The following is a 25,917-nucleotide window of genomic DNA, read 5'->3' on the forward strand; positions in this document are numbered from 1 at the left end:
AACAAAAAGTGAAAAGAAATATTTTCAAAATTGTGATCATGGTGCAATATTTTGATCCGGATCAAATTCCTGTCCAAGTTTCATGAAATACAGTGATGTTTAACAAAGTTATTGATGTTTTAAAAAATGTCAGACTTAACTTCAAACAAAGTTATTGATGTCTAAAAAATGTCAGACTTAACTTTTAACAAACTTATTGATGTCTTAAAAATGTCTGACTGAACCTAAAGGTTGTCAAAGGTTGTAGCTAGGATTGCTATGTTTTGCCTTACTATTTTCATTAGTCTAGCTAACATCTGAGAATCTAACATTTTTCTATTCTTCAATAGTCTCAGATTATGTTACATATTTTCTAAGACTTGTTTTTCGAAATATGATAAACCTTACCAATTGGAAGTTCTGGTACTGTTGGTTGTATCTCAGATGGTGGAATATCAGTAGCAAATGGTGTCATTGGACCATTGACCATGCATTGTCCCAAATAATTGAGTAGCTTCTGTGCTCTGTTCTGAGATGGATTCAGGTGGAACAGCTGTGGATTCTCATCGATAAAATAGGTATCCACAACACCTGACAGGAACTGTTTATGTTCTAATACATTCAACAGGAATGGAATATTAGTCTGAAAATACAGGTGAAATCTTTCTCAACCATAATAAAAACATTTTGGATGTAATTTATTATATTTGTAACTGAAATTACCATTACTCAAAATATAAAATTAAGAATTGTGGTTTGATTGCCAAGTAGACAATTATCTCCAGAGACCGTGGCACATGATGTAAATAACAAAAGTCACAGTTTTTCCTTCAAGACCTTAGAGTTAACAATAAAGGCCCTGCATGACTTTATGTGAAACAAAAGAAAAACCAACAGCCTGATCTATTTTCTATTTCAATTCTATTCCTTGCAACCAAAGTTTTCCAAACTGACAATTAAAACATATTACATTGATTGCAAAAATTTATATTAATTTCCCAGTTAAATAAAAACTTATAATTTACATGTGAAATAAATGTGGTTATTTCACTCTCTGATGTCATACAACAATAAGCGTTGTCAAGACGTCGATAACGTCGGATCAAAACAAATTGTGAATGCGTAGGGAAAAAATATAGTTCCTTACATTTTCTAAATTAATTTCATGAAAAAAGCTATTTGCCAATGTAATAAAAAGAATAACTAATTAAGAATTCAAATATTGAAAAATATTCAACTCGTGACCGAACAACACTGATAATTAACTCATGCGCTACTCGCATTCGTGAATTAATGTGTTATTCGGTCACTCTATATTTTTCTGTTTGAATTCTTCGATTAGTTATTCTATAAATATTAAGTGTGTATTATCTCCCTTTATTATCTGGTTATGATAAATGATTATAATTAGACACTATACGTATATTGTTTTTATACTGAAATCGATAAAAAATTAAAAAAAAAAAAAAAAATATGCAACAAATATTGTTAAAAAAAAGTGTTTTGGAATTTCCCTCTTGGGTACCATTTAAGGGTATTTCCCTATGAGCGTAGTCAAGGCGGTAAGACATTGAAATTTTAAGGAATTAGAACAGTCGGAAAGCAAGCCCTTAGAAACGACCGTTGTTGCTACTTTCTTAAGACAACAATGGGACTGATATTAAAACCCGCCATTCTGAAATTGCGTTAATTTTGCGGAATTTTTTTTTGGCGCCAATTTGGAAGTTTATCTTTTTTTCAGTTTCCTACTTGCCATTAGGGTCTGAAATAGATTTATTTTGATTTGTTAAGCATGGAGTTTATTATCAAAAGGAAAAAAAATCTCAAACATGTCAAATTGACCGTCTTTTAACGATCCCGTAATGCCATTGATCGTCGTTTAAAATTATTTTCTTCTATTTTTCACAGGTTAACAAAGACTATATGTACTATACAAACAATTATTAATACGTATCTCAAAATTTTTAAAAAGCATCAAGTATAACGTTCTATTACCCCTTGGGAAACCCCGTTTGAACTAAATTCCAAAAGAAAGACATTTTTTTACATTGTAGTTTTTCGTCTTACACATCCATGTCACCTGGCATCTGAACACAGTCAATGTACACACATTTTATAGTATGTTTGTTTGAAAAAGTAATGGCGAGATCAGCTGTGAATATTTGACTGGATTAATTATTCTCTTTAAGTCAGTGAAATGTATGACTTAACTAAAACAAGGTAAGGAAATCTTATACTGTCTTTGCACAACCTTAACTGCTTTTAAAAGATGACTGACATAAAACACATTCGTTGTTTATAATGATATATATTTTTTTGTGATAAGGAATCCTGCAAAAGTAAATGAGAAAGTATTGTCCTAAATTTGAACTTAGGCAGCCAACAACCATTTGATTTTCTGGTGGGGGTAGGGGGTGGTGGCTATTGATTGTTTTGAGTTTGTTTCCAATTTTTGGATAAAAAATAATTTGTTTTTTACACTGAGAAAAAAAAATGTTTGTTTTACCCTCAGCTGCCATTAAATGAAATGCTAAAATTGAAAGAGAAGAATTTTTTTCAACTTGTCTGGAAAAAAATCCATAGTTCCCCTCTCCCTGAAAACAAATGGTTGCTGCCTTCAAACAATCTCTTTCAGAGTATCATTTTAATCAATCTTATTCAAAGCATTATCATACTGACATGAAGTGTGACTTAATTTTGACTTGTGATCTAAAACATAATTGTTGACTTAGCCCCCAGAAACTGCTCTGAAATACTTTTATATAAATGTAAAAATGCATAGTTTTTTGTAATGTTATTATTATTTTTTTCAAATAGAAAAAGAAAAATATTACTGAGTCTATTTTGTTCTTATTTATTTTCAAGTTCATGATTAGCACCATTTATTTATTGGTTTAGTGTGTTATTTTTATAATTTGAGTCCATTCATTAGAACTATAACTTGCATGAAATCAATGAGACAACATGTATTGTTATATTTAGTTTGTTCATACAAGGATTGCAAACTAATTTTCCTTTTATAAATTTAAAATAATGAAGATTTTACATTCAGAATACTTTCATTATGATCTCTTTTAAGTTTAAATGAAAAAGGTAGGACCAACTTGCAAGTGTCAGTAATGAAAAGGAATTCCTGTTTTTTTTATCATTTTAATACTGTCTTGATCCATTATTCATGAATATTTAGACTACCCCTTGTATAAATTGAGTAGACATTTATTTCTGTGTTAAAATAATTTGGTTGCAGCAGTAAATATACTTACCAAAACATGAATATTAAATTAACTCTTGGAATATTAAATTAATATTAAAATATTAACCCTATTATGGCACATAGGGACACATAGGGCCTATTTCACTGGGACTGAGTTCTGAAAAGTGATAAAATGTGTTTCTCTATTTTTTGGCACATGTTTACAGTATCAAAATATATTTAATAAGATAATTTTTAATAATATCCACATGTAAATAACAGCATATATGGTGCTTGATATATAACACTAGTTTGTTCATGATAGTGTCAAACAAAGGGACGTAACTCGTGAATTACCGTCGGCCCCTCTTCGTCAGAAATATCGACACATCGAAGTGGCACATTTGCGTATCTTAGCATATCAACTGGCACAAATTTGACATATCATAGTCCAAGTTATGTTACATAACATAGTTTAAATTCAGCATAGCTTCCCAAGAAGTTAAGAAAGAAAATTACGATTTAAATTTTCTGTGACCAATTTTTTTCGTCAACACTTTGACTTTGAAGACACATTTTGAGAGAAAAAAATGAGTTTAATCCATAATTGAGTTGAGTAATATATTTCTTATATACTCAAGAATGTTCACTTAAAAGGAAATTAGTTTTAATTCATGCAAAAAACTACAAATTCCAAAAAACGAGCTTCACTTTTTTGGGTAAAAAAATGCCCATATATGGTAATCACACGACGTCCATTGTTGCTTTAAGAAATGGGGTCAAACCGGGGTCAGCTTTCCGACTGAGAAAGGGAAAATGAACTTAATTATTAACATTTGATACACATGGTATATAAATTACCAATTTGAAGACATAACAAGTTTAAATACATAAAAGTTTGACCATTGTTACTACACGTTGTCATGGTTGTGACGTGACGTTGTTGATGAAATACAGTAGTTCCAGTAAGTAGGCGGGGCTTATAGGTTAGTTGAGGTCATTGACGTATAAAGCTAACTTTTATACGTATAGCTTTATCTGTATAGTAAAATAGGTGATTGCAGTATAAACCAAATTGCTCTATCAGGAAGATAAAACTTCTTTCTTAACTAGATAGTTCTTTAAGAATTTTATTTATTTTCTCTTTAATCTTTGTTCAGTTAGAGAAATTAATAGCCATGTTGAGAAGAAAAATTATCTCCCTTTGTCCCTAGTTCTAACTTTGTAAATGGCAGATAACTAACCATTTATATTAAAAACTTAAAGTGGTATGGACTTGTTAACATAACCAACTAGAAGTTGTTGAAACATACTGGAATTTGATCATCAAAGAGTCACAGTAATATATTAATGGATTTTTTAAAACAATTTTACATATAAGATTTTGTTTTAACGTATTAGATTTATGTATATAAATACAGTTTTGAAGGTTACACAGTGCCTTGCACTCTGGGCTCAGTGCCAAAAGACAACTAGTATTGCCCCTAATAGCTTTTGTTATTGTAATTTTGCTTATTTATTACTTTTTTTTATGGTATAAAAGGAAATACCAATTACATTGTAATAAATTACATACCTTCACACCTCTAATTCTGAATTCTTTGAGAGTTCTTAACATTTTAGCACAGGCTGAAGGATGATCCCAGGCATGAGCTATAACTTTGACCAGCAAAGAATCATAGTATGGAGATATTATGGCACCAGCAAAACCTAAAGCACTGTCCAGTCTAATACCCATACCTTCTCCACTTCTGAATACCTGGAAAAATAATAATAATGTCAAGTTTCTTTCATCATATCTCAGCCATTTATTGTTAACAAAGCAAACATTTATATTTAAAATATCTTTTTGAGAAATGCTTTGATATTGAAATAAAAATTATATAGGAGTATAAAAGTAACTAACTGCATACCAAGATAGGAATTAAGAAAACAATTATATATACAATCCTAACCAGATATTCCGCAGGGCACAGCTTTATACGACCGCAGAGGTTGAACCCTGAACGGTTGGGGCAAGTATGGACACAACATTCAAGCTGGATTCAGCTCTAAATTTGGATTGTGATTAAATAGTTGACACAGCATAGGTTTCTGACACAGAATGAATGTGGTCTAATGAACTTAAAATATTTTTTTTGCCTTTGAGCAATTCACTATGCTGTTGAATATTAATCCTCTCAAAAAATGTTTGAAGAAATTTTCTTTTTATTTATGAAATCTGAAATGAGAAAAATTTAACCCCCCCCCCCCCATTTTTTTTTTCACATCCCCCTTTCCCTTTTTCCAAAACTGATCTCAATTCAAATTTCTAATGGAGTTTGCAACAATAATTACTCATTTAAATACATCATAAAATATTAAAATGTAAAATTAAGTGCTTGTTATCACTGAATGGTAAAGATTGTTTTAATTTATCAGTTGGTAGTAAAAGTGAATATATTGTATATTGTATAAAACAATGATTTAAGTTGATCCAACTACTATTCTGGACAAAGAAAAATAACTCCAATTGAAAATTTCTTGCTATTGCACAATATTGTGCAATTAGATATTTCTTGCTATTGCGCAATACTGTGCAATTAAAAATATTTGCTATTGCACAATACTGTGCAATTGAAGATTTCTTGCTATTGTGCAATACTGTGCAATTGAAAATTTTTTGCTATTGCACAATACTGTGCAATTGAAGATTTCTTGCTATTGCTGAATACTGTGCAATTGAAAATTTCTTGCTATTGCACAATACTTAATATAATAATTTTGGATCCTGATTTGAACCAACTTGAAAACTGGGCCCATAATAAAAAATCTAAGTACATGTTTAGATTCAGCATATCAAAAAAGCCAAAGAATTCAATTTTTGTTAAAATCAAACTTAGTTTAATTTTGGACCCTTTGGACTTTAATGTAGACCAATTTGAAAACGGGACCAAAAATTAAGAATCTACATACACAGTTAGATTTGGCATATCAAAGAACCCCAATTATTCAATTTTTGATGAAATCAAACAAAGTTTAATTTTGGACCCCGATTTGGACCAACTTGAAAACTGGGCCAATAATCAAAAATCTAAGTACATTTCAGATTCAGCATATCAAAGAACCTCAAGGATTCAATTTTTGTTAAAATCAAACTAAGTTTAATTTTGGACCCTTTGGACCTTAATGTAGACCAATTTGAAAACGGGACCAAAAATTAAGAATCTACATATACACAGTTAGATTCGGCATATCAAAGAACCCCAATTATTCAATTTTTGATGAAATCAAACAAAGTTCAATTTGGACCCTTTGGGCCCCTTATTCCTAAACTGTTGGGACCAAAACTCCCAAAATCAAACCCAACTTTCCTTTTATGGTCATAAACCTTGTGTTTAAATTTCATAGATTTCTATTTACTTATACTAAAGTTATGGTGCGAAAACCAAGAATAATGCTTATTTGGGCCCCTTTTTGGCCCCTTATTCCTAAACTGTTGGGACCTCAACTCCCAAAAATCAATCCCAACCTTCCTTTTGTGGTCATAAACCTTGTGTTTAAATTTCATTGATTTCTATTTACTTATACTAAAGTTATTGTGCGAAAACCAAGAATAATGCTTATTTGGGCCCTTTTTTGGCCCCTAATTCCTAAACTGTTGGAACCAAAACTCCCAAAATCAATCCCAACCTCCCTTTGTGGTCATAAACTTTGTGTCAAAATTTCATAGATTTCTATTTACTTAAACTAAAGTTAGAGTGCGAAAACTAAAAGTATTCAGACGACGACGACGACGATGACGACGACGCCAACGTGATACCAATATACGACCAAAAAATTTTCAATTTTTGGGGTAGTATAAAAATGAAAGACCTCTATATTACAACAAGGTTACAAATCATAGACATGCATACTGCTATTAATTTTCATTAGACTTGAAGAGACTATGATAAAAATAAATTAAATTAGTTTATGAACCACTCTTTTTATATTCAAGCCATCCATATCAGTATACATATAAGGTAGGATCATTTGAATATTAGGATATATGTTCCATATAATAATGAAGTCTGGAATTTATTCTAATTCATAAACTAAAGTATGTGTCCATTGGACTCCTTGCTCGATTGCGCTACCAAATTTCCACGCTTAATGATCAATGGAATCTGGTTTAAAACCCTAATTTGATTTCTTATTCTTATAAGTTATAACACACACATATGTACTAAGTTTCAAGTTGTTGTGACCACAACTTCATGATAAACTAGCATATTTACCTGACGATATCAGGATATTGGTAGTCAAATCTTAACCGGAATTTGTGACATAATTAGAATTCTAAAATTTATAAAACGTAAATAACATGTCGAAATATTTAGGCTTGAAATAAATATATTTTTGGATAAGTTAATGCAAGCACACGAGGTGTATAGTGTCTTATACGATTACAGGTTTGTAATGTTTAACAACCATATTATATCAGTGTGTAAACACGTTAATTATGATCTTTGAAAGTCAAGTAGTTTGAGCATTTTTCTGAGTAAGTGTTAAAAAATTTCAAACAAATATTCTTTACTGTGGTTAGCATTCATTAGTCGTCAGTATCTATAGATTAACAACTTGTGGTTATATTGATAATTTAGAATCTTCCTTGAAGGTGGCACACAAGTTCGCAGCTAAATAATTCGATTGATGTGTCATTTGTATACAAGAGTTATATTCCTTTGAACTATGAGTCTATGTTTAATTTCATAAAGTCAGTATGTTGATTGTCTACCTTGAACAGGGTTATAATTTTATCTTATACATGTAGTTTTTTTTATTGAATTTAAAATCGTTACAAAATTTGTAATGTACTAGATACTTGCATTTTTCATTAGTTTATCAAAGACATTTATGTATATCTATAATTTCTTTTATTTGTTTTGAAATGTTTAAAATTAATATATATCAATATAAAGAATTATTTTGTTATCTTATAAATATGTTTTTGTTATCTCAACGCATCATTCTGTGTTTATACGTCAAAAATAAGCAATGTCAAATCTGCCTTCATCATCACTAACTTTCTTAGAGCGATGAGACAAACTGCTCTAAATCACAGATCACAGGCACTCGTTTCAGAATAAAAATTTCCTTTATTTATGTATTGAATGCTTCTTTTTGTAACTTCACTGGGGTGTAAAAGCGTTGACCAAAGTACATTTTGTATAAAGCGCGGAAGCGCTTCATTCTAAAAATGTACGCATGGTCAACGCTTTTACAACCCTATGAAGTTACAATATTAAGCATTCGATACTTATAATTACATTTTTTAGTTATGATCATGAAAACACAAATTTTATATTATTTTTATTTAATTCACCTGTGCACTTTATTATGAGACCACGTGTTATCATGAATGGTAAGTTTTATTGAGTAATGCAATTGCTTAAGGAATAACACGTGATGTGCAGTAAGCCAATCACAATAAGGTATTATAATGAAACATACATCTAATGTAATTATTATACCTGAATATCCCATTAAGGTAAATAGGGGGAAATATTCTGAAACAAGTGACTATGTCACAGAAAAAGCATCTTCCAAGTATTCATGAAATTGCTCTCTATTAAAGCCATATCCTGGAAATTATTAAAAAAAAACACTTTTTTCCTACTTTTAATTTGAGGTACAATATGCCGGTGAAAGACATTAATTGTGCTGTCAAGAATACACTGTTTCAAGTTGTGGTATGCATAAAAAAATGCCCAACAGCATTCGTCCTTCTACTCATAAAGGCATTTGTTTCTAAGATCGATATGGTGTATACCATTATGCCAGAACTCAAATAAAGCAGAAAGCTGATGTAACTTATCTGCTTTACTCGACCCCTTAAGACAAATACATGAAAGAAGTGTAATAACGCCTAACACAAACACAAAACAGTACACCATAGCCACCATTTTATTCCAGAAGCTTCTAACTGATGCCGAATGCTAGAGTGTAAAATTGTATTTGAGACCTACCCAAAACAATTAGAACTTTTCTGAAAAAGACTATAAATGAAAACAGAACTATATCATCTTCCCATAATGATTGAATGTTAGGAAAATTGACAAGAGTTATTTTACTTTAATCACAGAGAGGGGGAAGCAAACAATTTTTTATTTAAGCCTAATTAACATTAAAACAATTTTCCACTAACAAATAAAGTTACCTTATTGAAATATAAGGACTTTGTTAGCTAAATCTATTAATTTTATTAGATATTATGAATTTTTATGACAATAGAGAAACATGCTAGATAAACTACCTAAACCAAAACCTATAACCTGACACAGGATGGATGTACAGAGAGAAAAACAGAACAGAAAAAATAATGCCTCTTACTTTCATAGGCAGGGCATTTAAACCAGCAATGATAAATGGAAGAAATTAATAGCTACTATAATTTCATGTATCTTCTCTTTAGTACTTAAACATATAATATATATATTTATTATTAAAAAAATTAAAAAAATGTTTTACATAATCTGACAAATGTTTAGGGGTTTATTAACTTAAATAATTGAAATTATTGTATAAGAACATACCTCTATTCTGCCAGTATCTGGTTGGAATTGTCTCGCTGGATCTTCTGTTGTCATCCTACACTGTATAGCACATCCATGTAATGTAATCTTGTCTTGTTCTAGTCCAATTTCTTTCAGACTTCTTCCTTCAGCCACTTTAATCTGGGATTGTACCAAATCAACTCTGAAATATTTTTAATAGATTTATTGTTGGCTGAAATGTATACACCTTTCATTATTAGACTAAAATACTATTTAAAAAGTCAACAATAAGGACCCAGTCATTAAAAGGGTTCTATTAACATGATTTTTGAACAAATTTAATTCTGGAATTGAAAGCAAGAGAGAAGTCTCACATATCAACAAATTTGAAGTTACATCATAAGGGGACAAAAGTTTTCAGTTGGAATAAGAAAAAACTTTGTTCCCATGTTTCTTAACTTTAAAAAAAACAACATTTCAAATAAATATTCTATAGAATCATAGGTATATAATTACCCTGTGACTTCTTCTGTAACTGTATGTTCTACCTGTAGACGAGCATTAACTTCAATAAAGAAGTACTGTCCATTTGTATCGAGAAGGAACTCCACAGTACCAGCATTCTCATATCCTACAAACTGGGCCAGTTTTACAGCATCAGCTGTCATACTATCTCTAATCTCTCTGGGTAATTGTGGGGCTGGTGCTATCTCTACAACCTTCTGATGTCGTCTCTGTACAGAACAATCTCTTTCATACAGATGAACAATATTGCCATGGGAATCACCTAAATCACAAACAACATTTAATGGCACATATATTTGAGCACCTTAAAAATCAGCATTTTACAGTTTGTCAGCAAAGTGCACAAATATTGCAATGACTGTTTGTAGTTGCCAAAAATTAGGTGGCTGCTGACAGCATTAGACAGGTGACGACTGCAAAGAGTTAAATTATATACTGTGGATTAATTATTATTCGTTGAATACCAATTTTCGTGGATTTTGTGGGCACAGATAAACCACGAAATTAAATGTTCAATGAATGACAAATTTTCTATAGGCTTGTATGTAGACTTCGGCAAAACCACGAAATTGAACGTCAAGGCCACACCAATTTAATTTCTTGTTCTACGGATTTTTGGACTCCAAAATTTGGGGCGAGCGAGCGATTTGAAAATTTTAATAAAAAAATATTTAATTTGCAAATTTTTGAGGCGAAGCTTGAAAAGTTAAGGCGAGCGATTAATTTTTTTTTGTAAACATAAAATAGTAGGTTTTGACATTTATTAAAACTTGATTTATCACTTGGTCTTTGACATTTCTTTAATTTATGAAGTAATTTTTCCCTGTTCATCAAGAAATAACTGAATAATTAAATCTGGTCTATGTATGTGTGACTGACAATGAGACAATTCTCCATCCAAGTCATAATCAGTTTGGGAACAACCCCTTAATTTTATAAATATCCCTTTTATGAGGGGTCAATATAAGCAGGGACTTTCTATACTAAGTAAGTAAGTATAGAAAGTCCCTGATATACATGATACATGTATAAGTTATAATATATTTTTTTGTAAAAAAAAAACAATTTTTAGTACAAAAGGGCTCATATTTTCCCAAAGAACTATATATCTATCTGGTATTAAATGGTCAAAACATGTCCAAGAATTTTGTAATATTCCTGGACTTTTACCATGTTAACATATTTACTTTAACAGTTCAATATTATTCAAAATAAGTGGAACCCTCTTTTAGAAAAGTGGTTTAAAATATGATGTATTTCTCCTCTTTTTGAGTAACAAATTCTAAGTTTTCAAAGGTTTTTTAGTAGCACTATACAAATTCTTGGTATTTCTATTTTCATTTCTACATCAGTAAAATGACGCCTTGTCTGAGGGAGGGTTGCTCCCAACCTGATAATAACAAACACAGGCCAAAGTACGGCCTTTTACACAGGGCTTTGATCCAGACCGCCATCAAACAGCAAGCTATAAAGGACCCTAAAATTATTAGTGTACATAATTCGAACAGGAAAACCAACGATCTAATTTATATATCCAAACTGGCAAACAGGAAAATACCAATGAACCGCATCAACAAACGACAACTGCTGAACGACAGGCCCCTGAATCAATCAGGACAGGTGCATAAACATGCAGCGGCTATGGATAGTTTTGTTTCGCCAGCATACAATATAATTGCAGTTGAAGGCAAATCCTTCAGAAGTTCTTTGTACTTTATTCTAACAACGAACATTTTTTGATAGGGAATATGAGTAAGGGGGAAAGAAACCAACGTTTTGTTCTTTACAGGTATTTCCCCTGTTATATATTTATATCGGAGCACTCCCACTTTGGATAAATTGGTTTCATGCTGAAACAAATATTCTCACAGATATTTACACAGTGTGGTGGGGTGCTTATAGGTTTAAAATCGTTATATACAGGTTTAGACTGTGATTTTAAAAACAAATGTTGATATCTTTTTATATCATTTACAAAAAAAACGGTGCGGGAAATGGACATGATTACATTTCCGGATGCGGGAAGCGGGAATATAAAAAAAATAAAAAAAATTCTGTTTTGAAAAAAATATGTGCGGGCGGGTCCGTCGAACAAGGAATTAAATTGGTGTGGCCCAACATACATATAAATTTTCTTTAATCCACGATATTTGGTACCCACGAAAATAAATAAATCCACAGTAGAGAAATCATTTTTGTGGATCTGAAAGCGACCGGTGATAGCAGTTGACTGTTGAAATTAGATGATGATTATGGCAGGTTTGACTGTGCAATAATGTCATTTGCAACAAGCTGATATTTCAACACTATTGTCAAACAAAAAGAGATATAAAATTCTTAAATATTGGATCTGATAAATATACAAACCTATGATCTGTACTTCTATATGTCTAGGTCTCTCTATGAATTTCTCTAGAAACAAAGCTCCATTGCCAAAGGCTGATTCTGCTTCAGAGTATGCTCGATGAAAATTTTCTTCAACTTCCTAAAATAGTAAATTTGCTCAAATTGAATTATATATCCAACCCTTTTTGAATATTTCAATATGTTCCACTTCAGGGTTCCCACTATATTTTTTCATTTACAATTATGGATATCAAATTATTAGTAATGATGACCATGACTATTTTGTACTTTTTACTGTAAGTATCACTTATCATTTAGTTTTTAAATGGCATGAGCAGGTGCCTCCGGTTGAGAAGGTACATCAGAATTCACCCGTTCTTTTTGTTTTTTCTTTCAAAGATCGGACTCATGACCAAATATACAAACAGCAGAACTTTCCTCATAAACAATTATTCTCACCTCTAATTTTCTCACAACCCTCATACCCCTGCCACCTCCACCAAATGCTGCTTTAAATATAACAGGTAGACCATACTGTTCACAAAACAGATAAGCTTCTTCAGCATTTTCTACTGGGCCAGGCGTTCCAGGTACAACTTGTACACCTGAAAATATAAATATTGAGTAAATAATGCTGTACATCGTCTTTAGCTCCGTGTATTTAAGCTTAGTTTACAGGTGCAGTTATGAGTAAAATGTATATTTTAATGTCACTGTAAAACTACTATGCTTTTTCAAAATATTTTCCTTCATATACAGGCTTAAACAAGTTGCAATATAAGATGTGAGTTTGTTACCTAGGACAAATAAAATTATATGTGTGTTTCCTATTACATCTTTGAAAAAAAATAGAAGAAAGAAGGTCAGGATTTTTTTTTATTTTACATTTTTTTAATTGAGTCTATGGGAGAGAAATTCTGACTTTAACAATGCTTATTGAAAAATGACCAAACAAGAATGTGTCCTTAGTACAGAGATGCCCCATCCGCATTATCATTTTTTAAGTTCAGTGGATTGTGAAAATGGGGTAAAAACTCTAATTTGGCATGAAAATTGGAAAAATCATATCATCGGTAACACATGTACTAAGTTTCAAGTTGATTGGACTTCAACTTCATCAAAAACTACCTCGACCAATAGCTTTAACCTGAAGCGGGATAGACGGAATAACGGACGGACGAACAGATAAAGAACAGGCGAACAGACAGACAAGCGGACACACGGACCAGAAAACATAATGCCAAATGGGGCATACAAACTTTAAGATAGGCTATTTGGTCCAAGGATACAGTTATCATCCTTTGGTTTTCGTTGTCTACAAATATAGTCTCTAGTGTAAACAGTGTATAATTTGCAATTTTTTTTCATCATTTTTTTCATCCGAATTTATTTCTGATATTTGATGCATGAAATATAAAGCAAGGGGGTGAAACTACATGTTGAAAAAATTTGTGTGATGTAGCTTTATGTTAAGTAGTGACTTGGTCTAGTTAAAAAAGGTAAAAAATTAGTGTGTCTGAAACTGTCAAACTGAATTTTAGACCCCCTTAACATAGCATTGTTCATATTTTGAAATAGAGCTGGTAGAAGTTTGTATAATTTCGATATTATTTTTCTCAATAGTAGTACACTACACTGTAAAAATCTTTTTGAGATAGAGCAGATATGATTTTTTTAATTTGAATTTATTGTCTAAAAGAAATGAAGACCGAAATAACAGTGTTATGTTATATAAATACAGAGTAGGTAATGAAATAGGGACCTTCTTTTACTTTAGGGGTCCCAACCCATATAGAGCTATACTGAACTATCCTTGACCCCAACCCTTACCCTAACCTATACCTAAACCTGACACTAGTTCTAACCCTAAAACCTAACCTAAAACATCTCCTAACCTAACCAAAACAATGAATGAACTCTTACTCTAACCTATAGGGACCCTTATTTAAAGTAAATGAAGGCCGAAATAGGAAACACACATATGTTTGTATATGGTCCTATCAACTGAAAGGAAGAAGCTTCATATATTATTACCAGCATCAATAGCTGCCTGTCTTGCCTCTACTTTATCCCCCATTTTTCTGATGACCTCAGGTGATGGACCAATCAACTGTATACCAGCGTCTACACAAGCATCTGCAAAATCTGATCGCTCTGATAAAAATCCATATCCTGGATGAATAGCATCTACTTCATTTTCCTATAAAACAGTTTATAAAAGTACAGAAAAGTATATGAAGGAGCAGGTTAAAACTACTCGACAGGAAAAACAATGAGAAATAATTTAAAAAGAATAAATTACAATATAAGATTTTTCTCAGAAACACATCTCAAATTTCAGAGGGTTGAACAATACACCTTATCGCTATTTGTCCGCCATTACTGGATATCACACAGGTTCCCGTAAAATATTGACATCATAAAACAAAATATATGATGCCACAATGGAAAAGTGATTGTTGTTGACGTCAAAAGTTCAAGCGGCCAGGTCAGTCGGGATTAGCGATAAGGTGTATTGCCATTTATCAATAAGGGAAAGAGCATAAAGTTTGCTTTCATGAATTACAGGATTTGAGGTTTATGAGATGTGATTTGAACAAATTAGCCAAGCAGAGCATGTTAAAACATTTGATTTGTTCCAAAACATTTAAATTTTGCAATTTTAGGGGCACACCGGGCACCTTAATCTGCCACTGTATGTTTTTTTTTATTACATATAATATGGAAACACATATATTGATAATACCTGTGCTATTTGGATGATCTCAGGTATATTAAGGTAGGCAGCTACAGGTGGTAGACCTTTGCCTATTAAATAACCTTCATCAGCCTTCTGTCTATGCATGTGCATTCTATCCTGTTCTGAGTATATAGCCACTGTCCTAATATCCATTTCAGTACATGCTCTGAACACCCTAATGGCTATTTCACCTGAAAAGTAATAAATTCAGCTGATTTAATGTTGTTTCATCATTTTCAATTTTTTTTAAAAGCCAATTTTTTTTAGTTAAAGGCATTTGCTATTTTTCTGATTTTTCAATAGATACATGCAATTAAAAAGAACTAGATATCTTCTTTTCACATGTATTTGTCAAAAGTATATATTTCTCTATGAATTACATGTAATGAAAAAATAAAGAGAACAAGGCGTATGGATCAATTATGATTATAATTTTAACTAAGAATTAATAACATCAACTGATATGTTATGTACAAATTTTAATCAAACGCAATGAATTATTTAGATTTTTCCAAATACATTGAAATAACCACAAAGTAAATAGCTAGGCAAGTATTACATGCAATATGAGGTTATAGACTTTACCATGTATATGAAGATTAAACATTTTGGAAAGATAGGGAAAAATTTATAAATCAGTTAATAGAAATTTAAAAATGTCTGTCATTTAATAACTATAATGACACAGTTATTCAAATCAGAGCATTCATAAAATGTTGGAAATGGTGGGGAATACAGTTAATAGTAAAACAAAACCACTACTCTCTTACTAGACTCCTTCCTAGCTCTCACCTCTATTGGCCACCATTAACTTTTTAATTTTTTGTCTAGTGACTGGATGTTCAGAGGCATACTGTCGGACAAGTCCAACTGGAAGCTTATAGCCATGTCTCTGTTTGGTTGGTATAGACTCGGCCAAGTGACATCTTGCTGTTGTACACAAACTGGACACCCTTGACTGCAGTCTAAACATGGCTAGTTTTTTAATCCACTGTTATAATTCAGTCTTTATTGATGTAACTTTCCAATCTGAAAAATAAAATGCTTTATTATTGTTTCAGTAAAAGTAAAATGCATTTAAATCATTCATTAATTGAATATAATACTTTCAGGAAAATTCAATCGAGTCTCAAAATAAGTCTTCTATAGATAATTTTATTATGAAATTCAACAATCAAATGAATCAAACATTTCAAGTTAATTTCAATAAATTTAAAATTTTGAGGTAAAAAAATGGCCAATTTTTTTTTTGTTGACTCTGCAGCAATATATTAAATTTGTAGAACTTTTTTAAAAGTTGCTAACAAATCTAAAAAAAATCCCGATCTGTCCTGAAATGAATATCTTTTAACAGTATTTCTTTATAACTTTTACAGTCCACTTTTTGAACTTTCTGTTGTTTTACATTTATTTTTGTTATAATATTCCTCACCTACCACATGTATAATAAATATGACATACAAAATGTAAGCACTGAAAAACATATGATAAAGCTTATGAGTCTGTAATTTTCATTCCTGGACACATGACATTGAACTTTAAGCTTAAACTTTTAAAATCATGCATAACATTAGTGTAATGCCAAGGACAGTGCCCTGCTTTACAACTATAATCAGTAAATCATTATCTATCTTTAGTCTTCAAGGAAAAACTTTACTTAAAATAAACAAAAAAACATCAGGTGAAAAGTATAAATATTAACAATTAAAGAGGAAGAATAGATTATATTAATAAATGTTATAATAACCAAGATTTCATATTTTGACAGCGCAGGTCCAGTAAATATTTGAAGGAAAGTCAACATTTGTAGTTTCAAATACAAATTTAATGAAGTATAGTATATTACTAACTGTAAGTCACAAATTGACATGTACTGACTCAATATATCATCTTACACTTACATCATGTACATGAATTAACAAATTTAAGTAAAACATATTAAATGAAAATATGTATTGTAAACTTGATGTAAAAAGCTCTTATCATATATTTCAAAATCAACAAAAAGACAAACAAATAGGAAAAATAAGTATAAAAGTAACAATAGTGTTTCACCTCACCATCAATTGTTTATGTTTACTACATGTATTTCCTGGTAAATGTATTATATAAATATACATCCTGGATTATAGAAAATTACTTGTAGTTATCTATGTCCTGTATATGTATATATACATGTATATTTCAGCAATAAAAAAGAACATAAATAATAATAAAAAAAAATTAAAAAGTGAAAAACATTCAAATAAGGATTGAGGCTGTGGAAATTACAATCTCTCTTATCATTAAACAGTTCAAGATCAAATTTTGTATCATTCCTTAAAACAGAAACTGTGCATTTTGACTACACAGCAGAATGTAGATATTCATTCACATGTAGACATCCTAAGCTTTTGATTCTAGTCTAAAAAGCTAACAACATTACATATGTGTCATCAAACAGAATCATAACAGTACCAATTATATTGTTTTTCAGCAGAATCAAAGATAAGCCAGAAATGGATGCTGCACTTCAAAGTATCAGTTTGTTACCATGCCTAATTTGAAATTAAATGCATGATTTTTATGTTTTTTCTTTGAAAGATGGTATAACTTTGACATAGACATGTTAGACATTGAAATCCATAGAGATCATCATAAAGTTTATTAATAATCAGGAATTACTTTTAAAATGCTTTTTAGTGTTGGAATGATAGGGGTTTAATATATTCAAATAAAACTAAGAAGCAGTCTCCAACTCATAAGGTCTCAATCTCTTTATTGTTTGAAATTTTTTTATGGGAAAATAAGGGAGCACACAAGGAAATACCTCCTCTGCTTTATGATCATGATTGAACCACATAAACTTATAACCTTATCAATGATTCATGTCAAGGTCAGTTAAAACTTGCCAGACATACATGCATGTACCTTATAGTCCTTTTAATTTCCAAATAAAATAACATACAAAAATGATGTTGCTTATAATATTTGAGAGATATAGACCAAACAAATAAACTTCAAAATTAAGCAATGAACCATGAATAATGAGGTCAAGGTCAGATGAAACCTGCCAGACAGATATGTAAACCTTACAATCATTATGATCATTCAGTTCTCCAAATGTAGTTAACCTGATGTTTATAGTATCTGAGAGGCAGACCAAACAACTAAAACTAAACATTGACCAATGACCAATGAAAATGAGGTCAAGTTCAGATGAATGTTGTCAGTGATGAAAGACCAACAAATATTTAACATTGTTTTGTACAATTTTCCAATCATAACTAAAAGACACATGGATTTTTTTCTTTGAAGAATTTTTGTATCTGATGTCTTCAAACATGTCAAATTCTTAAATCCGATTTTTTTTTAGAAAGCTTAATACCCTGAATTTGAGAACTCATGAACATGTTACTTTTGCTCAAACCACAAATATTGATAAGCAGAATAAAAGTACTTTAACAGTAACCTTTTGCTTATAGCATCTTAGAAACTAATCAAACCACAAAAACTTAACATCGACCATTGAACTATGAAGAGGATGTCAAGGTCAAATGAAATCTGACAGACAGACATGTACACTTCCCAATCAATTCATCCATACATTTGATTAATGTTGTCAGTAATGAAAATGGAACAAGTAAGTGAAAATGAACACTTAATTCTGTAATATACCAATAATTAAAAAATAACATATGGAATATTTCGGAAGAATCTTCATACCTAATGTTTCAAATTCTTCAATCAGATTTTTTTTTAGAAAACTAAAATCCAGAATTAGAGAACCCATGAAAAGACAACTTTTGAACTTACCATAAAAATTGATACCCAGAATAAAAGTACGTCCACAGTAATTGTTTGCTTATAACATTATGGAGAAACTTATCAAACCATAAAAAATTAACATAGACCATACGATGTCAAGTTCGAAATAGATGAAACCTGCCAGATGAACATGTACACTTGAAAATCAATTGCATACACAAAATATAGTTGACATAATAATACAATGTATCAAAGAAATTCACTTGAATAAAGATTGAAGATACAGCGAACAAGAAAAAATGTGATTAACATAAATAAGTTTGAAATTTGTGACATTCACTACATTTATATAGTCCGAGATTACTCTTGACCTCAAACAACGGCTGTTTTGCTAGACAAGCCGGGCCCCTGAGGATACTCTGTGTCCAATGGCTGTTTTGCCAGACAAGCTGGGGCCGCGGCAAAACAGCCGTTGGACATCAGAGTACAGACTACATTTATAATGACCATCGATCATTTGTACATTGCAAAACTTTTTAAGTTTGAAATCAAAACAATTTAGTATATCCAGCTTGCCTTCTGATAGTGTTGATGTTAGTGAAAATTCATACTAATCATCACCAAAATTATCTTCCAAGAAGATACTATAGAATTGAGGAAAATTTTTATATTCATGGATATAATTTTTTGGTTTTTCCAAAAATGTACACAAAAGCTAATAGATACTATAATGATCCCTTTGTGGTTTACCTACATACATTGTATATGTTAGTCATATAATATAAGACCTGAGGTTCAACATTGATAGTAAAAAAAAATATTCTATAAAAAGCATTGAATGTAAATGATATGAACCTTCAGAGTCTTATATTATAGGACTATTTACATGTATACCCATGAAATCCAAGAAAATTGAATTCCAACTAAAAAAAATCAGATCAGTAATGAATTCAGTCATGACAGTAATTCGTGTTTATTAAAAACTAAGTATCGCATTATTAAAGGTTTAATATAGAAATTAATTCATTATTATCAACATGTTTTTCAATTATTGTTGCATACCTTGAACTTAAATAAACGCTTCTGCCTTCAAGGGTACACACCAAATGTTTACCTTGACATGGCCCTGGGAAATTTATAATATCCATAATTTTTACGTTTTAGAAAAACAAATTTATACGTATATTAACATATTTTTGGCAAAGAAAGGGCCTGTTGTTTATATCAATAATGAAAAATATAACTGACAATATACATACCAATAAATCAATGCAAGCGACAATACTCTAATAATTATCATGCTTTGGACTTGCAAAAAACCGGCCAGTGCAGACGATGTGCTTCCGGTAAGGACGAGTCGTTAGGGCCGTGCTTGTCAAATATATTATTTGTTGTCCTCTTCCTTGGGCCGAGATAGTATTTTGGTTCACATAGGGGTAATATGGTAGCCATAATAGATGAATCCACCCTTAAATATATTCTATGATTGATAAACAGTATTTTAGACTTCTGTTACGTATAAATATAACCTTTATTTTTTTTAATACGAACAAAGACGCAAGGTGACGACATGTATTGAGGTACGATTATATCTATAAAACACGGAAGTTGATATGGGGGAGATGAATCCATGATATCTCGGCCTATAATAAAATCGGACTATAACAAACTCGGACTATACCAAACTCGGCCACCCAAAATCGGACTATAACAAACTCGGACTATACCAAACTCGGACTACTAGAAGAATATAAGTATAATGTTGGTTGTTGTTGTTATTGGAAATGAAGTTTCAATTCTTAATTTAAAATGAATTTTTTATTTAATTAAACAATTTATTATTGAACATTTAAAAAAAAGATACGTTAACAAGATATATATATATATATATATATATATATAAGAACCAAAAATTTGCGAAAGCAAATTTACAGATCTAACATTGTTGGGTTGATGTTTAGACGAGTTGTATATACATTATGTACACAGCCATGTATCACCATCATTGATGGCGATCCGATGGATACATCTGTTGTAGGGTTGTCACTGACTCAGACGTACTTATAAATATAATTATTTTCTGTGACTATATCTCACATTAATTTGTAGGATCCTTTACTATAGATAATTTAGCTGATCTGTAACAACTAGATATCATTGAGATGGGAGCCATCTCTGTGGGCCCCGCTGTGAATAATGTGCATTAAAAAATTGTATCTTTACCATAGGACATGGGTTTGTCAACTGAAATCAAAGTTTTTGACCTTGACCTTTGACCTATGAAGTTGTAAATAAATTATGACACACCCTTTGGTGTTGGTTTATAAACATGTCAAGTATAAACTTTGAAATGATAAAGGTTCTCAAGATATAGAGCGGACACGATCTTTACCATAGGACATGGGGTTGTCAACTGAAACCAAAGTTTTTGACCTTGACCTTTGACCTAGGAAGTTGCACATAAATTATGACACACCCTTTGGTGTTGGTTTATATACATGTCAAGTATAAACTTTGAAATGATAACGGTTCTCAAGATATAGAGCGGACACAATCTTTACCATAGGACATGGGGTTGTCAACTGAAACCAAAGTTTTTGACCTTGAACTTTGCCCTAGGCAGTCGTTCATAAATTATGACACACCCTCTGGTGTTGGTTCATATACATGTCAAGTATAAACTTTGAAATCATAACGGTTCTCAAGATATAGAGCGGACACGATCTTCACCACAGGACACAGGGTTGTCAACTGAAACCAAAGTTTTTGACCTTGACCTTTGACCTAGGAAGTTTTACATACATCATGACACACCCTCTGGTGTTGGTTAAAATGGATGTCAAGTATAAACTTTGAAATCTTAACGGTTCTCAAGATATAGAGCGGACACGATCTTCACCACAGGACACAGGGTTGTCAACTGAAATCAAAGTTTTTGACCTTGACCTTTGACCTAGGAAGTTTTACATACATCATGACACACCCTCTGGTGTTGGTTAAAATGGATGTCAAGTATAAACTTTGAAATCATAACGGTTCTCAAGATATAGAGCGGACACAAAGTTAAAGTGTTACGGACGGACGGACAGACGGACGGACGGACGGACAGACGGACGGACGGACAGACGGACAGACGGACGGACGGACAGACTGATCACTATAGGGCGACCCGCCTTAGTCGGCGGGGCCCTAATAACATCTTCATGCCTTATATATCATGTACTGCAGTACGCCGCTAGATTAAAACTGACGTGGAAAGGTAACACATGGCCAGCGAAAGCTCTTTTTTAAGAGCCCAGGTGGTCGTGTGGTCTAGCGGGACGGCTGCAGTGCAGGCGATTTGGTGTCACGATATCACAGTAGCATGGGTTCGAATCCCGGCGAGGGAAGAACCAAAAATTTTGTGAAAGCAAATTTACAGATCTAACATTGTTGGGTTGATGTTTAGACGAGTTGTATATATATATGAAAAAATAAAAGTACAAAAAAAAACTTCTTTTTAATATTGATACATTGAAAATTCACCACTGATTTGTCTTTTCAGTATTATCATTTGTAATAATGTCCCTGTCGGAATAAAATTTTATTATATGCATATCTTAATTGATTATGACATCATGCCACGTGTATCGTTGACACCTTTTTAATCACCATAAGTTAAACAAACAACTGGCACATGTACTGTTGACACCTATCTAATCACCCAAGTCAGGACAAAACTACCTTTTATTACACGAAATTGGGAACTTAATATCCAACTAAATATGTCTTGTCTTGTATTGTCTAACTTCATTTTTTTTTTTAATTACAAATCTTGTGTTATTATAAGACAATTCAGTGAACTGGAGTTTTTTTGTTTCTGATTATACTTTGTATGGTGGACTCTTGGTGTGATTTATACATGTTATATGTACAATGTAATAATATTTAATAAGGAAAACATAGGGTTTACAAATTTTATTTCAGTAGATGTCAACAAACAATTAACATAAAAATGATTTCGTCATTCAATAATATCTAATATTACTTATGAAACATATAAGTCATATATATAAAATACATCAAGCACATTTTAAACTCAAAGGCATTTTGTCATCATCTATAAGACTGAAAGCATACAGATATAAATGGTCATTGTCAAAGCACACTTAAAGCATACATAGCACATTTCAAACACACATAGCACATACAAAACATACAAAACATACATAGCACATACAGAGTTCTGAGTCATATCTGAGATAACAGGCAAAAATGCAATAACACGAGTATAATCATAGACAGGGGTAATTAGCAGCTAGTCAGTGGACGGACCGTAGATGTTGCCACAATCACGAAGTAGGCGGGATGCTGTTATATCACCTTCTGTGTACTGGTCCCATAACTGATGAAGACGACCTTCCAGCTCCTTGTAGCGGGTGCATTGGTTCCTGATTACCTGTTCTCCAGAAACTAAGCGGACTGTTAGAGCAACAAGCTTGGCTTCACGATGTAGTGCTGGTACTAAGACGTAGAAGGCCGCATTAGCTTTCCCGATGTCAGAGTTGATTCTTGTGTGCCAACCTAAAATTAAATTAAATTATAAGAAATGATGTATTGTCATACATATATAAGCTATTTGCCTCATCACAGCAAAACAAAAAATATATTAACATATATAAAACTATATTGTTTATAAAACTTCTATAAATTGTGGCTTGCTTGGGGTTCTCTCATTGGCAATAGTACCATAACCTCCTATAAAAATGAAGATTAGAGAAAAAGGGGTTAATTTTTTGAAGATAAGAGAAAAAAAGGGTGAAAATTAAATGTTTACAGAATAACAGACCCCCTCCCTATCCAGACCCTCATACATACACATGTTCAAATACGATAAGTTTTGCATTATCAAAAAAAAATTCTGTTTATAGGAAGCTAATATTGTATCTTACTGAATACAACTTTAATTTCCTTATTGTAAAAGAACAATCAAGCAAGACTTTTTTATCCATAGAAAGTAAAATGTTTATGAGTAACAATTATGAACAAGAATAATATATAGAAGCACTTACCAGTATTACAAACTCTGTGTTGCCATAAACTACACGAATCACACTGTAAGGCATGTTGCTTTGTTGTAACTTTTCTAGAACACTCAACGCAGTTATTTTATAGAAGTATTTGGTAAGATCAAAGAAATCTCTGTTGGTTTTTTTTTCAATTTTACTCCAAATCTATTTTTAGATATAATAAATGTTTGCCACGGCTTGCCTTTCTATAAACATTGTATCTGTTTGATGTGACCATTTGAATATAATTACTTTTCAATTGCTAAAACCATTAATAAAGAACTACAGATAAGTGAAATTGTTAAGAAGCCATTCACTGTCAATCAAATTTCTCTTTGTTTATGTACTAATCATAAACACCAAGGATTAAACACAATAAAAACACGAACACACGCCAATCATTAAAATATCTTTTGTCAATAAACATAATAAATCACAATAATATTTCAAATAGAAGTTAATTATCCTCATTTAAACATATCAAATTCATCTCATATAACAAATATTTAATAATTCTTTTTTTCAAAAATATTCATTATAATCTCATAAATTCGTATATAATTTTAATATATAAAGTTTTTTTTTTTTATTGAAGTAAAAAAAAAAAAAACATCTACTTATTGTAGTCCGAGTTTGTTCAATATATTTCTGCATATAAATAATGGTAGGCCGAGTTTGTTATAGTCCGAGTTTGTTATAGTCCGATTTTGTTATAGGCCGATTTTGTTTTAGTCCGAGTTATCCAGCAGCGGGGGAGATAACTCGGGTACATTTTGTGATGCTGACAGGTGCTTGTTAGTTTTAATTATTGAAAACTTCTTCAATGTTTTGAGACTTAATACTTTTGGCATTTATTGCTAATTCTTCTATTAAAGATTTTAATACATTTTGTGGAATTTGACCTGTCATGAACTCTCCAGGAGGTAATTTTAAAGAGTGTATCTGTGTATATGTCTGGGGTAAACAAAAGGTTGGCAAAAAACCGGCCAATACCAGTACTGGCCTGGTTGGCAAGAAATACTTGCAAATTCTGGTCAATACCGGTGAACTGAAATTACTATACACAATTAGGTTCACAATTTATAGTTAGCAAGTCTTTTGATAGATGTATATTAAATAATCGAAAGTTTTATTTAAAGTCTGTACAAAAGTACATATATAAAAATTATTTTTTGAAGACTATTTTAGTATAATTTTATTCAGGCAAATTCATTTTTAGTATAATCTGGATAGCTTTGAAAATAAAAATGTAACAAAAGCACATCAAATAATACATACATGCATGTCCAAATGGCAAAATTATTTGCCACAATTTTTGCATGTATTAATTTTCCAAACTTTAACAGGTTGGAGTCAACCAGGCAACCTACTAAATGGGGAACTTGTTCTTATTTTAGTAATCATTTGATAATGTTGTAAAATGAAATCTTCTTAGCTGGGCTCAGGGACTCTATACTTCAGGATTTTCAGTTTGGAATTTGTGGCAAATAAGGGGGGAAAACAAGGGTTTTCTGGTTATTACACCTTATCGCTTATTGTTTTTCATTACTGGATATCACACAGGTTCCTGTAAAATTTTTACGTCATAAAACAAAATATCTGATGCCACCATAGAAAAGTGGTTGTTGTATGCGTCAAAAGTTCAAGTGGCCGGGTCAGCCAGGATTAGCCATAAGGTGTATGGACAATTAAGACAATTTGAATGCAGTGTAAAGGAGGTAATCCAATCACATTTAAAGTACAATGTTTTGTATTTTTGGATTACCTCCGTTACACAGCTTGTAAATTATGTATAATTTTTTCTCATTTCAGATTTCAGAA

General features: G+C 31.5%; 2 protein-coding genes across 7 annotated transcripts in view; one reads left to right on the forward strand and one right to left on the reverse strand.

Annotated features, from left to right (window-relative positions):
• Positions 1-20,410, reverse strand: part of LOC143068243 (pyruvate carboxylase, mitochondrial-like) — a 38,521-nt gene extending 18,111 nt beyond the window's left edge. For 2 of the 4 annotated variants that reach the window (XM_076242144.1, XM_076242141.1), the window contains exons 1-10: positions 20,308-20,410; positions 16,094-16,330; positions 15,308-15,492; positions 14,596-14,761; positions 13,021-13,166; positions 12,583-12,700; positions 10,207-10,477; positions 9,730-9,892; positions 4,749-4,931; positions 388-622 (exon numbers count right to left, since the gene is read on the reverse strand). In XM_076242144.1, coding sequence (XP_076098259.1) covers positions 388-622; positions 4,749-4,931; positions 9,730-9,892; positions 10,207-10,477; positions 12,583-12,700; positions 13,021-13,166; positions 14,596-14,761; positions 15,308-15,492; positions 16,094-16,274 — 1,648 coding nt within the window. In that variant the 5' untranslated portion in view covers positions 16,275-16,330; positions 20,308-20,410. Of the gene's footprint in view, positions 1-387; positions 623-4,748; positions 4,932-9,729; positions 9,893-10,206; positions 10,478-12,582; positions 12,701-13,020; positions 13,167-14,595; positions 14,762-15,307; positions 15,493-16,093; positions 16,331-17,361; positions 17,380-20,110; positions 20,164-20,307 lie in introns of those variants that run through there. The other 2 variants (XM_076242142.1, XM_076242143.1) reach the window with 2 other exon arrangements.
• A 4,435-nt stretch (positions 20,411-24,845) lies between these two features.
• Positions 24,846-25,917, forward strand: part of LOC143068245 (TAF6-like RNA polymerase II p300/CBP-associated factor-associated factor 65 kDa subunit 6L) — a 29,501-nt gene continuing 28,429 nt past the window's right edge. Inside the window, exon 1 of one of the 3 annotated variants that reach the window (XM_076242145.1) lies at positions 24,846-25,019. The gene's annotated coding sequence lies outside the window, so the exon portion shown is untranslated. The remainder of the gene's footprint in view (positions 25,020-25,917) is intronic. The other 2 variants (XM_076242146.1, XM_076242147.1) reach the window with 2 other exon arrangements.

This window comes from Mytilus galloprovincialis, chromosome 3 (genome assembly GCF_965363235.1).
Source record: "Mytilus galloprovincialis chromosome 3, xbMytGall1.hap1.1, whole genome shotgun sequence".
Classification (NCBI taxonomy): domain Eukaryota; kingdom Metazoa; phylum Mollusca; class Bivalvia; order Mytilida; family Mytilidae; genus Mytilus; species Mytilus galloprovincialis.